The sequence below is a fragment of the Planococcus citri genome, chromosome 1 (assembly GCF_950023065.1).
Source record: "Planococcus citri chromosome 1, ihPlaCitr1.1, whole genome shotgun sequence".
Classification (NCBI taxonomy): Eukaryota; Metazoa; Arthropoda; class Insecta; order Hemiptera; family Pseudococcidae; genus Planococcus; species Planococcus citri.
Genome location: NC_088677.1, coordinates 37,477,127 through 37,496,016, shown reverse-complemented (window position 1 = coordinate 37,496,016; position 18,890 = coordinate 37,477,127). Strand labels below are relative to the sequence as shown.

General features: G+C 34.2%; 2 protein-coding genes across 5 annotated transcripts; both read right to left on the bottom strand.

The window, feature by feature from the left end:
* Positions 1 to 775: 775 nt before the first annotated feature.
* LOC135831758 (uncharacterized) lies at positions 776 to 18,612 on the bottom strand. Of its 3 annotated transcripts, XM_065344487.1 has the most exons (3): positions 18,179 to 18,612; positions 3,151 to 3,306; positions 776 to 2,810 (listed from the first exon to the last, which is right to left on the bottom strand). In XM_065344487.1, the coding sequence occupies exon 3, from the start codon at positions 2,740 to 2,742 to the stop codon at positions 901 to 903; it is 1,842 nt and encodes a 613-aa protein (XP_065200559.1). In that variant the 5' UTR covers positions 2,743 to 2,810; positions 3,151 to 3,306; positions 18,179 to 18,612; the 3' UTR covers positions 776 to 900. The 3 variants fall into 3 exon arrangements, with proteins under 3 accessions (XP_065200559.1, XP_065200558.1, XP_065200557.1); XM_065344486.1 differs by lacking the exon at positions 3,151 to 3,306 and having other exon boundaries at positions 18,179 to 18,611; XM_065344485.1 differs by lacking the exons at positions 776 to 2,810; positions 3,151 to 3,306 and adding an exon at positions 5,264 to 7,428 and having other exon boundaries at positions 18,179 to 18,593.
* Positions 10,140 to 18,149, bottom strand: LOC135831756 (uncharacterized). Of its 2 annotated transcripts, none has more exons than XM_065344484.1 (2): positions 17,789 to 18,149; positions 10,140 to 12,613 (listed from the first exon to the last, which is right to left on the bottom strand). In XM_065344484.1, exon 2 carries the CDS (start codon positions 12,594 to 12,596, stop codon positions 10,335 to 10,337), a length of 2,262 nt encoding a protein of 753 aa, XP_065200556.1. In that variant the 5' UTR covers positions 12,597 to 12,613; positions 17,789 to 18,149; the 3' UTR covers positions 10,140 to 10,334. The 2 variants fall into 2 exon arrangements, with proteins under 2 accessions (XP_065200556.1, XP_065200555.1); XM_065344483.1 differs by lacking the exon at positions 17,789 to 18,149 and adding an exon at positions 16,724 to 17,748.
* Positions 18,613 to 18,890: the final 278 nt, after the last annotated feature.

The following is an 18,890-nucleotide window of genomic DNA, read 5'->3' as shown; positions in this document are numbered from 1 at the left end:
GTAATTCGCAGGAAGCCATCATAAATTACCTGTTTGCAAATTAATAAGCCATTTTCAAAATCCTATCAGCGAAAATGGTTCAATTTTTCATTTTCTGAATCTTTGTTTCAAGCTTTTTTCTCTATCTGCAATTTTTGGGTATTTTTTGTCACCTGGTTGCAAATTAATGAACCGATTTCAAAAAATGCATATCATGTTTTTGCCGCCTTAGTGTGTAGAATACATTGCGCCAATAAAAACCAGTTTCAATTTTTTGACCAAACCGGTTTTTCAATTTGTGGACACCCTGTGCATGGGCCTAAAATTTTCAAGCTCGCTTTTGAAAGCCCTTATTTTTTCCTACTAAACACCGCTTCATTCATCTCGCTAGCTTTTTCCACTTAGAAATAAAAGCCACCGAACACTACTTTTGTGTCATACTAGCTGTATACTTATTAAACGCGATTGCTTTGATGTCTGATAGCTATGACGATGACCAATTAAGCTGTAGAAAATCTAATTTAGTACCTAACGTCAATTTTTGATGGTTAGGTATAGATAGAGATACCTATAGGTAGTTGAGTTCAATAAATGAATATTCTTGTAGGTAGGTAAGGTATCCGGATTGTTTTCAACTGTCCCATAAAATTTAAGCATCTAAGCTTTGACCATGAGTTAGTTTCAAAACACTCTTCAAACCATTTTTTTTTTACAGTTGCGAGTAGGTATTCTAAAAACATCGGAAAATGAAAATTAACCGATTTAGAAGCATTGAAAGAAAATAAAGCAAGAAAAATAGTAAATTACAGAACCATGTATTTGTAATACTCAGTTGAACAAACCATACCTATTTATAATTGAATCCTTCAGTAAATAATAACTAACAAAAGTATAATAAAGGGGAGGTGAAAGACACTTTTGTCAATGCTGACATGAACTAACGACTACCTCGCGCCTTTCATCATCTGTACCACATTGAACAAAATCATTTTTGTACGTTAATAACATTACCTCTAAGACAGAATCATCGTTTAGGTAATCTCGCAACTTCTGCATTTTAAAATTAACCCTATCTTCGATCTCGGGATACCACAACTTTAAAATACGATCAAAATCGAAAAATCTCGTTAATCCAACGTCATAGCCATTTCTTGAAGAACTACAGCGGGCAATAATTTCAAACGCTTCGTCAATCGGCAACAAAGATTTGAATTCAGACGTCCTTTCTTCAGTTCCAGTACACCATGCTATAATGTCAGTTAGCCGGGAAAACGCATCCCCAAGATCGAGCGAGTTTCTGATGCGCCATACAGTATCACGCAACATCGTATCTTCCCAATCAGATATTTCTTGTTCCGAACATAAACACACTCGCACGAAATTATCCGCATCAGATTTTTCGCTCGCGCTTAAATGACTACGAATAGCATTTATGGTATTTTGGGAGTAAATCATCTTTTTTTTGAAATTTGCTGCTTCTTTGGTTGAAGGAAATACACGTTTGATAAACGTGTCGAATTCGATCGGTTTCCGAAATATATCAGAATACATCCAAGGTTCGAAAATTTGGTCGAAAACAGCGCTGGTTTCAAAAAAGAACGACTTCGTGAACTGTTTTTCATATTTTTTCGCTTCCTTCTTGGGTAAAAAGTAGTTCAACAGATACGGAATTTCGTTGAATCTGGCTTTTTGAATCAAAAAATGACAATACTTTTTCATTTTGATTACTTCTACTCGCATAAGGTACTCGAGTTCAGGCATTCGAATCGCTTCACCAAACCACGCGTCAGACTGAGCAATATGAAGTAAATGTTCGTAAGATTTTGGAAGCGGATTTAAGACGAAGTAAGTATGGATTATGCGTTGGGCCAACTGAAGTACCTCCTCGTCTGACGATGAACAGCTCGCATAAAAATACATGAAATCGTCCAATTCGTTCACACAAAATCTATCAATCAGCATACAATAATAATCTTCAATAATTTCACGTTTAGAAAGCCACGCTTTTTTGAATTCCCGAAACGCCTCATCGTCATCACTTTCGCAACACATTTCCATAAATGGTTCCAGATGCGTTGGACTGACACCATAGATCAGGTCTTGCCAATTTTCTATCCATATTTGAAGTCTGTCCGACAAATCGAAATCTTCGAATAATTTCATAAGGAATTCTAAATCACGCTGTAAACCGAACAATTCTTCAACGCTTCTAGTAGGCCTAAATTTGCCTTTTTTTGTAAAGGAACGTGACAGGTTCTCAAACACTTTGAGTTTCAAACGTTTCGAAGCGCTCTTCCATATTTTGATATAGGATGATAATTCATCTTCGGGTATTGTATGCAAACCAAGTTCTTCAGATTTTTCCATCACTCTTTCGAACATCGTTAAAAACATCTCGTCTCCAGCTTCGCGCCAAAAACAACACCACCACAAAAATACAAAGTCGTGCCATTTTGGCTTTTTTAGCATACAATCCAATAGACCTATCAAGTCCAGGTGAGATAATTCATTTTTCATTTCTTGCATTATGGACTCCACTTGTTCTGCGATGGCTATTCTAAAAACTGTCGGCATAAACGCGTTATTTTTGCTCAAAGTAGTAAGGATTTCATCTTTAAAGTTGTCAAAGAATGCTTCCTCAAAGTAATGTGAATCAGTTGGCAAACAACAGTTCTTGGTTTGCTCTTGACACAACCATCGAGCAAACTGATGACAAGCCAGATATTGTAACGTCGGGACAGTTTCCTCGGAATCGGAAAACATTCTAAATGATGCGATGTAAATTTTCTGATGTTGGTATCACCGCTTCAATTGGAAAATTGACCCCAAATCTGAAATCAAAATTTTCGTTATCGATGAGAAAAAACGAAAACGCCACAAAAATATGGGTTCATGATATAGAATGTGACAGAAGTGAAAGTCATAAATTCAATAGGAAATAATTTAAACATCTTCAAAAAAAAAAAGCTAAAACGGAAAGAAATTCGCATATTATTTAGTTTTTGAAAAATTGTAACAATCAACTTGATAGTTGCCAAAAACCAAAATTCAAGTTCTGAGAATAAATGACTTTTGACAAATTAATCAATCAACTCTCACATAGCAAAGCAATGTTGCGAGGTTACTTACACCGATCATATATATTTTTATTAAGGTAAGTTAAGTATGTACCTATGTAGAATTCGTTAGAAAAACTTCATCGATCCTAAATCGTAGAGACGAACGAATGAGAGGAAAAGGAGTGAATTTTCGAATTCGCACTTGATGGATAAAAAAGTTAATTTTTCTGAACCGCTCAGGCAAGAGTTATAGAAACTTGAGATAATTCTGAAAGCAAAAAAAAAATATTTTTGATATAAAAAGTTGATTTTTCTGGCTTTAACATTTTTAAAATTTGAACTAGAGGGCGCGAATTTCAAGTTGGTACCATCGAAGCGAGGATTAAAGCTTTTGAAAATTCAACATTGCGAGCATGATACGGTTTCCAACTTTTGACATTATTCAGACTCAGGCCAATGTTTTTTAAAAATGGTAAATTTTGAAAAAGAAAATTCACTCAGTTTGAGCAAAGGTCACAATAATAGCTTTTGAAAATTGATAACTGTGGAAGCTGAGAACGCAGGCTTATTTTTAATGGTAGAAAATGGTACTTTTGACCTCAACATTTTTCAAACTTGGACCACCGTTTTTAAAAAATTACAAATTTTGAAAAAGAAAATTTAGGTATTCCATTCGAGTGAAACGTGGAAAAAAGTTTCCGAACATTTATCAACTTGATAGTCTAAACAAAATCAATTTTGATAGTATAGAAAATAATATTTTTCATTTTTCAAACTTGAACACCTGTTTCATATTTTTTAAAATTCCAAATTTCAGAAAATAGAAGCCAAATGGTCCGAGAGAAGTCGAGACAAAAGCTTCGAAAAAATATTCATTTGAAAAATGGAACATCATTCTTGATGTGAAAAGATTTTTCATGACATCAGAATTTTCTTAAAAGAAGAGTTTTCTGTTAATCAAAACTATTTTGAAAATATGTACATACCTACAGTATGAGTGAATTGGCGCAAGTGCCCCCCCCCAAAAAAAAACTGTTTAAAAGAGCGGTCTTCAAGAATACACTTTCTCAACACTCTCGGTTCTGATTAAAAAATGAATCCTGAAAATTACAAGTCCAAAAAAGAAGTAGGTATGTACTGTACGTACCTACATGTACACCGTACTTGTACACTTGCATCATTACGATACATACCTAGAAAGGTTGTAAGGGCGTACCTAGGATCCCTCGCATACAGACCGAAATGGCGAGGGGGGATCATTTAGGTACCAATTCTGGCATCGTTGTCTATTCTGATTCTAAAACTTCGACATTCGTGTGCGGTGTGAGAGATGAACTTCGCAAAATATGTACTTAATTTTAACCCCTCAGGGTCCACTTCAATACTCCGAGTAACACGTTTGAAAATTAGTTATATGTACCTATTTTGCTATAAAATTAACGCACATCATGTCATCACATTCACTTCTTTGAATCTAATACAGTTCACTAGAAAATGAGCGAAATACAAACCTACGAAAATAATTTTGAATTTAAAGAGGTTTATTTCGAGGAGTGGAGGACTGGAGGTAGGTTCATGTGTCTCAAATTTTTTTTAAAACAATGAAAGTCCGTCTGTGCAAAGAATCTTTCATAATGAAAAATTGATCAAATCTAATTCTGATTAATCTCTTTAAAAATATGTATCTATAAGTAAGTACCTAATGAATTTTCAAAGTTGATGCATTTCCATAGTTTTCAAAACTTTTGTACTCACAACTCCCTCTTCATAATGTAGGTAGCGGGTTTCTTGAATCAAAATGAATTTTTATATCCGACAATTCTTTCTCTTTTGAAAATAGGAGCAAAAACAGCCAGAAACCGAATGAAAGTGGTCTTAGGTCCCCAAAGTCATTCTGAAAAAAGATTCGGTGGTTTGATTTGAAGCAAGCAATGCCAAGTATGGGGTGTAGTATTGAATTTCCAAGTAGAAAATTTCAAACTGCTCCCCGATAAAATTTCTTTTTTTTTGTGTTTACCAAAGTTTCCTTTCACCGTGCGTCGTCGCATTATTGAAGGTTACAAATCTGGCGTTCGCTATAGCTTGAACGACTTGGAAATTGGAATACATGCTATTCTTCGCATTAGCAACAAGAAAATATTATTTAGTTTCTTTCTAGCAGAGAAATACCTATCATAACTATTACCTACCTATGCAGGCAATTATCCATGATTAATGAACTGGTACTCATAGCAAATGGACATTTAATTCAAAGACCAAAACAATTCTTAAAAAGTATGTTTTTATAGAGAAAAACTCATAAAAGTAGTTGAGATTTTTATAATTACACAACAAATTTATTAGGTAGGTATCAAAAGAAAAATATTTATATCAACTTATTGAAAAACGTAGTTAATAATTCAATCTTTACGCACAAAATAAGATATTTTCATTGATCGATTAACGGGGAATACACGAGGCGAGGACAAAATAACGTTTTAGATCATCGTTTTCGCTTTGTAGATATCCATCTTTATTATCTTTTAACAAAGCTTCTAACATTGGATCATCGTCGGCGCACTTGCGTAACTTGCTAATTTTAAAATCAGCCATTTCTTGAACATCAGTGATCCACCACTTTATAATGTTATTAGCAACATTTCTCAATGTATAAACATCAGCACTTTTCCCGGAAAGAGCCCGTTCCATAATCGGGAAGATTTCACCGATAGGCAACGTATTAACTTGAAATTCGGTCATTTTTTCTTCCGAGTCCAAACACCATGACATGATATTGTCTTCTTTATGGAAAAGACCTTCGAGATGACGCGGTAATCTGATACTTTGCAAAGCATGCTCCATAAACCGCTCTTTCCATCTAGATACATCTTGTTCGCAGGACAAACACATCGTAACAAATTTCTGAACCTCACTACTATCACCGCTTTTACGATCCAAGTAATCAAGTAAACTCTCGTACGTAAATCGTGCGAATATGATATCTTTTTTGAAAGCGACAACTTCATCGGCCGAAGAAAATACGCGATTGATGTATGCATCAAACTCGTCCAATTTAGTGAGGAAACTGAAACGCCACATCGAGAAGAAGAGCCTATGGTCCGCTATATCCTGGATGGGTGAACTATTTTCCAAGAAAAAGAAGCGTAGGAATCGACGCTCGTATACAACAATTTCTTCTTCGGGCAAAAAAAACGACAGAAAATCACGCATTCCGTCAAAAGAACCTTCGTGAAGAAACCAGCGGCATTGTAGCTTCATTTTTACGTCATCTTTTCGCAAATGGTACTCGAATGTGGGTCCTTTAATTGCTTTCTCTAACCAGCCACCCGAGCGAGCAATTTTAACTGTATCACTGTAACTATCTACTCCCAGAAAGTGTATCACGTTACGAGAAAAGTACGCGTGGAGGATCTTCTCTGCTAAATCGAGTATTTCTGACTCAATCGTGGAGTAGAAAGACAAATATTGGTTCAATTCTGCATAACATCTCCATTCAAGTAACCTACTGTAATAATTGTCGATTATTTCATTTCGAGCCAGCCACTCGCTCTTGAATTGTTCAATTTCATCTTCAGCTTGGCAACACATCTTCATCAACGAGTGCAAACTCGTCAGACTAGCGCCAAAAATCAAATAAAACCAATTTTCACGCCACATTTTATTTCTCGTAGCCAAATCAAAATCCGCAAAAAGTTTCTGTAGAAATCGCAAATCACGCGGTAGAGTTTTCAATTTAGCAACCCATTCGGCATCGTGTTTTGCGAGTCCCCTATGTTTTTTTCTTCGTGAGTAATAATACGACGAGTTTTCAAATACACGCATTTTCAAATCCTTCGGTAAATTTGCCCATATCTCTAAATATACAGCTAGCTCATCTTCGGGTATTGCGTCAAAACCGATTTCGTCAATTTTTTTCACGATCCATTCGAACATGAATATGATTCGTTGTTGCGGGACTTTATCTTTTACACAATTCCATATTGAGGACGCGAAATAGTTCCATTTCGGTGTTTCCAATACGTGACTCATAAGAAGAGATATATTATAAGAGGAAAATTCGTCGATTATATCACGCATCACGCAGTTCACTTGCGCAACAATCGTTGTTTTACAATGGCTGGGTATCATCTGATCATTTTGGTTGAGTATTTCGAGTAGTTCGTTTTTGCAACGCTCAATAAATGGTTGATCAAGTTTAGATGATTCGATCGGCAATGTTGTGTGTTTGATAACCTGTAACCATAATTCTCTGGCAAAATTACGACACGAAAGTTGAAGCAGCGCAGGGAAGTTGTCATCAGAATCTGAGCCATCAGATCGCTTTCGTTTAGGCATGCTGAATTTGCAGATAGGTGATTAGTTCAATGGAAGCTTCGTTGTTTTCAGAAATCTGAAACAAAATCATAAAGAACTTGAAAGTATTACAGTAGATCTCAAAGAAATAAAATTCAAAAGCGAATCACCAATGAAAATCTCAAGTTTCAAAAAATCCCAGTAGGTACCTACGTCGTATTTTGCAGAAAACCACTCAAAACTTTCTCTTCACCTTAAACTCGACCCCGCACCTTCAAAAATTAACCGGAAAGTAGAATCGACTGCAAAAACAATCCATTTTGGACGTTTTTTTTTCTAATTCTTCAAGATTCCTACTCGACTCATAAAAAAATATACTTTTCAACTCATCACCTCAGACCTGTGATTTAACTGCGTTAATCGATTTGAAATGTCGAACTAGTAGGGATTGGATTAAATTTTCAGTTACTGAAGTTGAGAATAACGCAAAGTGGTTGCAATCGAACCACGGTTCGGCTCTAATAGGAAGAGAGAGGTTTGATAATTTATCACGTTTTGAGATCCAATTTTTATACTGGTGCACAAGAGGCCTGCATTTTTCAAAAAAACGAGTAAAATAAGTAGGTACCTAAAAGTGCAATGCAATTGAGCACGAGTCAAGTCTGTCCATTCGCATATTTCGAGATTTTGAGGATTTTTTTTCATTTTTTTTTTAAATTGGGGTCATGGAAATACATTTTTTCATTAAAATAAACGCGAACCTCAATAAAAAGCGTTTATCCCTTAGGTAATTAAAATATGACCGGAATAGACGATTTCTCAAATTGAAACTGCCAATGGTACTTTTCAAATTTTTACGACTTTTTTCAAATTTGGAGTGCTAAAAATACACTTTTTTTCAAAACGGAATGCTAGTTAGAGAATAACCAAGAAAAAAAAACAAAAAAAAAAGGATCTCAAGGGTTGAAGCTATTTATTTGCATAAATCAAGAATTTTGGCTTAAAAAAAAAAACTTTTACTCACCAATAATGTTAAAAGCATGTAAGTATCGAAATGCAATGTACCTACGTTAAAATACATTACGACTAAAATGGAACATAACTTGAATTGCAACAGCCAAATCATATTTTTCGGTATTCTGCATTTTTTTCCAAAGTAAAAATTTGGACCACCAATTACAGTCATCTTCATCGATACAAAAATTTATACCACAGTATGTGTACGCTATGCAGTTGGAAGTGTTATTGTTGTGTAAAAATAACGTTTCATACAGTAGGGTAATAAATTGAGCATTTATTTTTGATAAGACCGATGAAAGTTTTCACAAGCTACCCTTCGGGGGTCCTCAAGTTTTAGTAAAAAAAAAAAATGAACTAAATTGAATCTATAACCGAATGATTGAGAAGAAATAATAATATGTATCACAGAGTAGCCCACGAAAATTCATTTTTCAAACGAATAAAACTTCGATGGTATACATCAATTATGTACGCAGATACAATAATGATGATTGAAAAACCGAACGACCATACTAACTTTTCATCAATTTGCTGGTGTATGATGAAAAAATAACACTGGATAATTTTAATTCTGAGTTGACTTGAAATTACACTTCTAATCATTGTCAAACATTTAACTTGAAGTATCATAAGGCCTAATCACAAACGCTGATGTCAACACCCAACTCAACTTTAGATTAGAACTTTAAAAATAGGTAATATTGTTGACTGGTTCCAGTTGCATGATGATAAGATTCGTTGATTTTCAAAAAATTGGAAGTTTTTTGAATTCTTTTACTTAATTGCAACTTACCAACATTCATTTATACAAAAGTACCCACTACCTCGTTCTGTAGTTACCCAATTCATTTTTCAAAGTTTCCTATGTAAGAAATCCATGTACACATTGTTATAAGAAAATTAGAAAAAGATACCGCAAAATTGCTGAAAAGTCAAACGTTTAATAAGGTAATGGAATACGAAAACATCACATTTAGAATTATTTTAACAAAAAACATGAACAGATTAGAAACTGATAATCAAGTTTTCACGAGTAAAAAATACTTAATAAATCGAATTCAACTTAAAAAATAATAGTAGGTAATAAAAAGAACACCATCAGTATATAAACAATGAAGTTACCATTTAAAAGCCACTTTGAAAACCTCATGATAATACCTAATAATACCTAAGTCAGACAGACGTTCAGGTAATTGCCCTGCATAGACCAGCGATTGCCAAAAACGTCACCAGCATAAACTTTGAATTGTGTTTTCACTGGGTGGGTGTTTTTTTTAGGTGGTCTACGTAGGGCTAAAATACTATATCATAGAATAACGAAATACCAAATCATCACATTACTAATAATTTCAAACTTCTACGAATAAAAAAAAATGTAAAATATAATCTAAACTAAAAAAATAAAAAAAAATAAAAAAACAAGTTATCATTAACGTATTCAACAATAGATTCATCGTTTTGAGGTCACCTTTTTCAATATCTCAGTTAAAAAACCACGTCAACTGTAAGAAAAGTCGAACGTTTAATAAGAATTCATTATGATAACGAGATACCAAATCATCACAATATTTTGAATTACTATTTTTTAAAAACACGACCAGATTTGATACTTATTTGTAATAAGTAACAATTAAGCTCCTAAGAGTAAAAAACGAAATCTAAACTAAAGAAAAAATAATTTCATTGACGCGTTAAACACTAACGCCGCTACAAGAAGTTCAAATCTCTTCAACATTTTTTTTAAAAACTCACGGCAGCTACATGAAAAGTCAAAACGCTCAATTATACTTTATAATACTATATAATAACGAGATACCAAATCATCTCATTTAGAATTATCATAGAAAACACGACCAGATTCGATACTAGAGATTAAGTAAGAATGCTTATACAAATAAAAAAAATGAATAAAAAATCGAATCGTGACTAAAAAAAAAAATCAAAAAAGGAAAAAAAATACCGTTGACACAATAAACAGTAAATTCATCTCTTCCGGGCCATTTTGAAAGCCTCGATGTCTTCAACATTTCCGTCAAAAAACCAACGTAGCACAACTTCAGCCAAACGTTCATTGTCAGACTTCAATACCTTATCGATGAAACGAATTCTACGATTATTAACTTTCATCAATTTAAACTGCTTGACTTTCGCGTCGCTAACGAAATACCACGATAAAATTTCATCCAGTTTCTTGAATCGATCTTGGTAATGGTCATCGCTGCTTTCGTCATTATGGAATTCGCCGCAAGTGGGCAATTTAAACTCAGAGCTTGAATCAGAATCGGATGAATCGAACCAGAGTTCGTCGTCGTCCTCACTCGAACACGACAAATCATTTTTGGATAAACAGCGTTTGACATCGCGGACACTTTCTTCGAACTTTTTTTGGAAAACTTCATCAATAGGCACGGATTTCTTCATCTCCTCCAATAGCTGTTGATTGTCATCCACGCACCAGCACAAAAATTCATTCAATTCTTGCATATCGTACGTCAAAAATTTTCCTCGGTTTAAAATTGATTGACAATGTCGCTTGAAATCCTTCTTGACCATTTTAGTTTCTTTTTGACGAGTAAGAAACAGGAGGACGAATTTCATCACCGGGCGTAAAAATCCGCACGTCAGCAAGCCCAATAAAATATTGAAATTACCAGAAGCTATAACCATTTGACGTTTTAAATCATCGCGCTGCTCGGTGGACGGGGAAATCTCCGAGATGAAATCGTCGAAAGCTCGCATTTTTCCTCGATTATCGGCGTAACGAGTACAATATCTAATCGCACCGATTGTACCAAATAACATCGAACGCTTCAAGTGAGCTCGAACGGTTCGATCAGGCGAACAAAAACGTAAAAATTCGTTCAATTCGTTGAAAAGCCCATCTGAAATCAACGTATCGCAATAGTCTCCTATATTCGAAAACACAGCCATATGAGATCTTTTGAAATTCGCTATCTCTTTATCACTTCGAAAACACATTTTCATGAGTTCGGTCAAACGAGCTGAACTAACCGCTTGAATAACATCGCGCCAACGTTTTCGCCAAAAGATATTATTCTGGTGAACGGTTCTTTTCGAGAATAACTCTAGGAGTAATTTCACATCGCGCGAGCAGTTCGCCAATTGATTCTGATCCACGGTACACAACTTGTTCAACAACGTATCCACGTGATTATTCAACACATAATTCTTCAGCTGTTCTGGAGTGCTTTGCCAAATACGGTTTAGCAAAGAAGCTAAGCTCAAGTTGACGATGCAGCCTTCTTCGAACTCCGACGAAGCATCGCCACGATTGGCGCAATCCATCATGGACATTATCTGTTCTTGATTATGATCTAATCTCGAGTCGAGTATTTTGTCGATCATCTTAGCGAAACTATCACCAGTCATGAGATTCTTCATGTAATCCCACGTCTGCAAAGCGAATTCTACACTTTCGGGCGTGTCTAATATTTCTACAATCAGGTTTTCGGAGCACCTTTTGATCAGCTTCTTAAACTGAGGTTTGGTCAGCAAACGCATCAAACTTCTGACGCATTTCGGTTTGTACTTTTCAACGATGCAAACTGCTTTATCAATTAGATCTTCGGGTTTCAAACGAGACCAACAATGTATCAAGGCGGACGAATTATCCAACTCTTCCAGTACAATCATTTTACCTTCGATCGATCCGTCTTTCAAAGTTCGTACAGAATTATCTCTACATTGCATATGATAATCCCAATAGACTATCAAAGGATTCGCTTTGTGGACAGCATGAACAAGATGAGGTTCGATTATTGCGTTCGGCCACAATCTACGAACATCCTCTACGAAACAATACAACGCGGCTATTTTATATTTGGAACATTCATCCAACTCAGGCAACGCGATCAGATTCTTGGCCGTTTGTTCTTCATCGATAGAACAATCGGGACACCAGACGAACGAGTCGAAATAATTTACCAAAACGTCGTATTTTTTTCCATTCGTAAAAAATATACGCGAGTGGTGTAGCTCGACCCACGTCTGTATGTGGGGTTTCATACGATCGATGCAATTATTCACCAACTTGCCAACACTGGGCGGTATTTCGAAGAGACGTTCGACTCGAGGGTATGATTTCAGCAAAGAATCAAAATTTGTGCGATTGGATGTGATCTCATGGCGCCATGTTTGGGCTGCTAGGGCGATTGTTGCGGTTATCTGTAGCGTTGCCGGATTATCGTAGAAAATAAGACGATCGTTTACTGCCTTTGGTGCCATTTTTCATCAGCTTACGCCTAAAATCAAACATGAAAAAAAAGTTTATTTTAAAACAGGAAAGATCTTGAATCTAATATGACATTGATCGAACTGCGAACGAAAAATATAGAAAAATGCACCCGATTTAGCGGAGGAGGAGATTACAAAAAATATCATTACGTTCAGGTTTTAAGAAAAACTTGATAGCTGATTTCTGACTTTCATATTTTCGTAAAAAAAATGACCAATTAAATTTTAACATGATCCCAATAATAGGGAAATAAAACTCGTAATTGAGATTATATTTCAGAATAACTTCTCTTCACCTATGACAAAAATATTTGAAACTCATAAGTAGGTATCTATGAAAGTTTTATTCTAAGATATTACGAACTTTTTCGCAAATCCATTCCGTTCAAGAATCACTTAACTATCTTAAATTTTTCGAAAATTACCAAGTACATATTAGTATAGAGAGAAAGTGACTTTTTACTCGTAATTGAAAAAAACTGAGGCAGTGTTTATTTTTTTAAAAATTTGAATAAAAACAGCGTATCGTATGGTTTATCAGAAAATCTAAATTAGTACTCACTCTCACAGTCAAAGTTTTAATCGTGAATTTATCCATAGGCATACGTATACCAATTTCTGAAATCGACGTTTGAATTTTCAAAAAATAAAGAAGAAATACTTATTCAATTTTTACAATTTATAAATTTATATGATATGACAATATTCGAAAGGTAGTTTGAAGCTAAATAATTTTTTTTCCTAAATAATTGTCGAAAAACTATCACAATACGAAACCAAAATGAAACGAAAAATAAAAATGCATAATTTGCGGTCAACTTTTCACTTTATTAGTCACTAGAATGTCAAGAAAACTACTTGTACGCATGTACGAGTATTTCAAATTGGTATCCAAGCGTGCGAAATTGAAAAAGAAATGTACATTGTACATACTACATACCTATAGGAAACGATTACTTGAGATTTCGTAATTTTTTCTTAGTAAAATTTTTGATATGAGAATTAGATTTTTCAACTCTTGACATTTTCGAAGTTTCAACAATTGAGATTGAGTGAAGCGAAGAGGAAAGATTTCTAAAATTTGAAATCCAAGAAGCCAGATAAAATTATGTTCGATGTCGAAAAATTATGAAAGTTTTTTTCGCTGGATGAAATTCGTTTGGTTGGCATCCCCTCCTCATTGCACCGTCTATACCACTAACAATAATATGTACGTAATAATACTTCAACCGATCACATCACATCACATCACCATATCTGATATCAAAGTTACCAACATGTAAGTATACAGTACACATACACAAGAAATAAATTCAGAGAGGTTAGGGATTAAAACAATTAAAATATCAACTATTTGATGTTTAAAATTGGCTAATTAAATAAAACAAATTACGTTTAGTGTCAGTGGCCTTGATATAGTGGAAAGTATCAACGGGTTACTTTACAAGCTGAAAAATGAGGGAAATGGATAAAGTGAAGCGAGATCGAATTCTTTTTCTGAAAAACACAACAATGAAGTCATAAAATCAACAGTTTTGGTAATTTTCTTCGTGAAACAATTTTTTTAACTGATCACTGAAATGACAAATTTTTCCGACTACAAACATAGGTGCAGTAAAATCGTACAAAATATCTGAACGAAGTAAGGTGCTTCACTTTCGCTTTTCCCTATGGTTACTGCCTGTTTTGCAGGAATTGATTCAGAAATGGTCAATACTCAAAGTGGAAGAACATTTCAGATGCGAAATGGCCAAACTTCATAACACTGGTAAGTATTCAATTTTTTGAAAAAAAAAAACAAAAAAAAAAAGATAAATTAGTGAGTAAATGATAATACCTATTTGAAATTTCAAGACAGAATTTTCAAACTCGTCAGAAAAAAATATCAAATTAGAAAGAAAGAAAATCTAACGCGTATGGGAAGACAGTAAATTGTACTATAATAATTCAACGGTACGTTTTTAATGAATTGAGGAGATTGAAAGCGTAAATGAAGAGTTCTCCCTTACATATTCTTCTTCAGCAATAATCGAATAATACGAATGCTTGACGTATTCTTGATTGTTATATTCGATTTTATTGTGATTACAAATACAGAAGATTTTTGAAACAGAGCTATGTATGTAGAAGAAAAATCGTTATTAATTAATTACTTTTTCAAAAGTAAAAACGTCTAGGTACACCTTACCTTACCTATGAATATTGAATAGTAAAGCTGAAAAGTAGAAAACAGGGCTCGTACTCAATTTTTTCCAAAAAAAGGTAACTTTAGTAACCAAAAAAGTTACAAAATATGAGAAAAACATTTTTATGCAAAAAATCATGAAAAAAAACAACAAAACATTTCAATCAGGTAAAAAAGTAAAAAAAAAGGAATAATAGACATTTAAATTAAAATTGAATAATATGTAAAACTCGAACGAGATTTTGACAATCTTGGCAAAAAGCAAGAATGTTTGCCAATTTTTGTTGGCAAAAGACAAGTTTTTCTGGAAATTATCGGCGTAATAAAACTGACACTGTTTTGAGATTTTTATCGAAACAAGTAAGACTTTAGGTATAGCAACTTTTTGGTAAAAAAAAGTGACTTTATAGAGAAAGTGTTGGCAAATAAGGAAAATTAAGACAATTTCAGCAAAAAGTTAAGGTTTTTGAACGACAATTTTTGACAACAAAGCGAGACTTTGACAATTTTAGCGAAAAGCAAGGCTTGGATGAGTTCGACATAACGAAATCATTACTTCGCGTTTCCGAACGAAACTCTGTGTGACCGTAATGTTAAAACGAAAGAATAACCAGTTGGAAAATAATAAAGAATTGAATTTCTTAGTAAATTATTTTTACTTGTTGATATTACTATACCTAACATTTTTTCTCTGCTTCAAGAAGTAGAGCCAAGGTTTGAAAAACCAAAAAGTCGAATCATTGAAAAAGTAATTTTAGCAAAACAAATTTTGTAATCAAAAGTTACGTATTTTCTTCTTTTAATAGGAATGACTATGATTCGAATAAAAAAAACTCATGATTAGCGCGGGCAATCTGACTCGAATCAAATCATAGTATTCATTTGTATACCAGCAAATAATTCGTATTTGCGAATCAATATAATCTGAATAGTTTGAACCATACAGAAAATATTCGACATTTTCGAATACGTATGTACTTTGTGGAAAAATCGGAGAATTTTCTCATTTTGCCCATTTTTCATCTAATTTTGGAGATTGGCCATGCAAATTGCATAATACCTAATCATTTTAATCGTGAATATTAAGTGGTTTCCAACTTCAACTTCTCACTTTCAATGTTTGTTTTAATCATACTTTTGATTTTTTGCTGAAGTGTTTTTATGTTTTTCAATTTAAGATCAAAGACACGAATCACTATATGGTATCATTGGTGTGATTCGAAATAATGTAAGTTGTTCGAACCGCAGGTTTGTAAAATTGATTTTGATACAAATGATTTGAATAAAACATTTTGGTGCTTTATTCGTAATTAGATACTACCCGCATATAGATTTTTATTTAGTAACTGAAGATTCCAGAAAATTGAAAAGTATCAGAGTACGAGCCCTGATCTCCAACATCGTTTCCTTTCTTCTATATATTACATAAATGGAATATCTGAAATCACATTCGGGGTTGTCGTATTTTACAATATCACGTAAATAACACATCTCTACTCTAAAGTTGTCAGATGATAATTGATAGCTTACTGTAATCATGAACTAGAAAAATAACAAAATAAGGCAGAAAGAAAAACGACTACATTGCTTCGTCAATTGGTTAGTGGGAGTAGAGAAACATAAAAATTTCAAATCTTTTTCGGTGTTCCCATGCATGTTATTTAGAAGTTAGTGTCAAATCACATGAAACGAAAGCATATTTTTATGGTTAGGTTTTCAATCGTTCCTCACGATGCTAACTATATCGAACAGCAAAATAAGCACTTAGTAAAAATCATGAAAAGAACACCGCATAATGCGTTCTTTCTTTGAAGCATTTCTAGTTTCTTTCCAAATGAAAACGAAATTAAAATGTCAAAATGTCTCAATGACACGAGTGAGAAAGAGAACTGAATCATGAATGTGCAATGAAAATCCATCATTATCCACTTACCTCTCGTTTCATAAATACAGAGAAATGATACATGAAGCAGTAAACTGAGCTTGCTTGATAACATTGTTGATTTGTAATACTAATTTGATTCGTCGTTTTCTCATTAATTCATAGCACATGGGGAAAAAATACACAATTCAACAGAAATCATACTCGTATCTCACTTGCGGAGTTAACATCAACCGACGAAGTCGCTCTGTTATCTGTAACACAATATGTTGGGCTTTTTTGTTTTCAGCTTCGAGTTCACTGGCTACTTCGTACTTACACACGGCATCGCTCTTTCAATGCTTGTAATACAAACATGCTATAACATTATAAACAATAATTTCTCGTCACTATAGGGGATGTAATAATGCATTCAAGTATGTAGTATTGCATTACACAATGATGAAGCGAAGATTAGGAGAGTGTGCTAGTGAATGCTGTAACACATCACATATTATATTTATCTATGTACTTGGTGGCGTTTATTATTTCGCTACTGAGTTGCGTGCTCATTGCTCAACTGGTTCAAAAACAATTCTTCCCAAAGTAAATATGGATATGGAATGTATCAGAAATTCCGATGTCAGAACAGAATCACACTGTATCGATAGTCTGCCTCTGCTTTGTGTAATGATGTAACAATTATTTTGATAACCGAGCGAGCGAAACCAAACCGATAGTTTTCTCTTCTCATGAGCCCGCATGAGACTGAGAGTACCCAAATGCAAAATCGTTTCGCTCAGTTCACATATTTCATAATGAGTGACAAACAAACCTCACACTCGTCGAGATCGAGAATCCACTGATCCTTCATCAAGCCTTCGACCTCGTCGGGAAAATAGTACATGTCGTACGTATTTACTACCACTACCACTGCTACTAATGAAACACCCTGCTTACATTTTAAACGCAATTCAAATACATTCTTATGGGACTCCTTAGAAACATATCGCTTCTTCTAAATTATTATTATTCTCGAAAAAAGTAAACTCTGATCTAATCTATGAAAACTGAATGGTATACAAAAATGTAGCAATGTAGCTATTGGCTATGGAAATAAGTACACATTTTGCTCACATTACGATTACACAATCTGTGTAGCTGAAATTCTCATCAAATCAATTCCACAGCTTTTCGCGATGATACGATATAGAATTATAGACGAGTATCACTGATGGTATCTTGTACGCGAAGTTCTTCATGGTACTACTCTGATAGAATTTACTGTAACGACTTACGAACAACAAAATGAACAAGAGAAACGAGACGAACATTCAAGTACATACGAAAAAAGTAAAGGAATCCCGTGTTCAAGTGAATAATTACACAGCTTCAGCTTCGCAAGTCTAGTTCTCATGCAGGTATTTCAGTTCGGAAATATACAGTATATCAGTATCGTCTATCACATCAATGAGGCACATGGCCAATAAAATAATTATGTAATAATCACTCATGTGACGGACTTACCCTTCAATATTGTGCAATAAAATTCTGCTACTGATGGCGATTTCAAGACATCAAAGGAAACGAAATAATAGACGCGTGACGACGATTTTGATTGATTAATAATTAGAAAAAAACAGCAGCACGCGGTGAATCCGTAACTTATGTAGCTTGATAGCTATTACAACGAAACGATGAAACGAATAAATATTACTCTCTAACGACAAGCACGATGATACACATACACCATAGCGATACACTAACACAACATGAGACGTCGAGACTCGAGAATTTCGACTTTTCGAGAAGGGTGATGGGAGAAGTAAAAGATAAATCGCAATTCAAATCACAACTAGGTAGGGGCGGGGGTACAAGACGAGCAATACTCCTTCGAATACGTCACTGCGTCACTGAGGCTGTGTTAGTTAGTGCACTGTCGCTGTCTGTTGTTACGGGGGTATGCAGGGCTCAAGTATTAGTAAAGCTAAGCTAAAGCATATTTTATTTTTTAGAATTCAAAAACGATTACATTTACAAAAATTTTACAAGAGTCTTTTTTTGTAGAAATTGAACAAATATGACCAATTATGCATAAATCTTTCAATTTCATGATGTAGAACCAGAGATATTCATTATTCAAGATTTTTGCATAATTGGTCATATTTTTTCATTTTCTGTAAAAAAGGACTTTAGTAATATGTTTGTAATTATCTTTGTCATAAAAATGACGATCCAG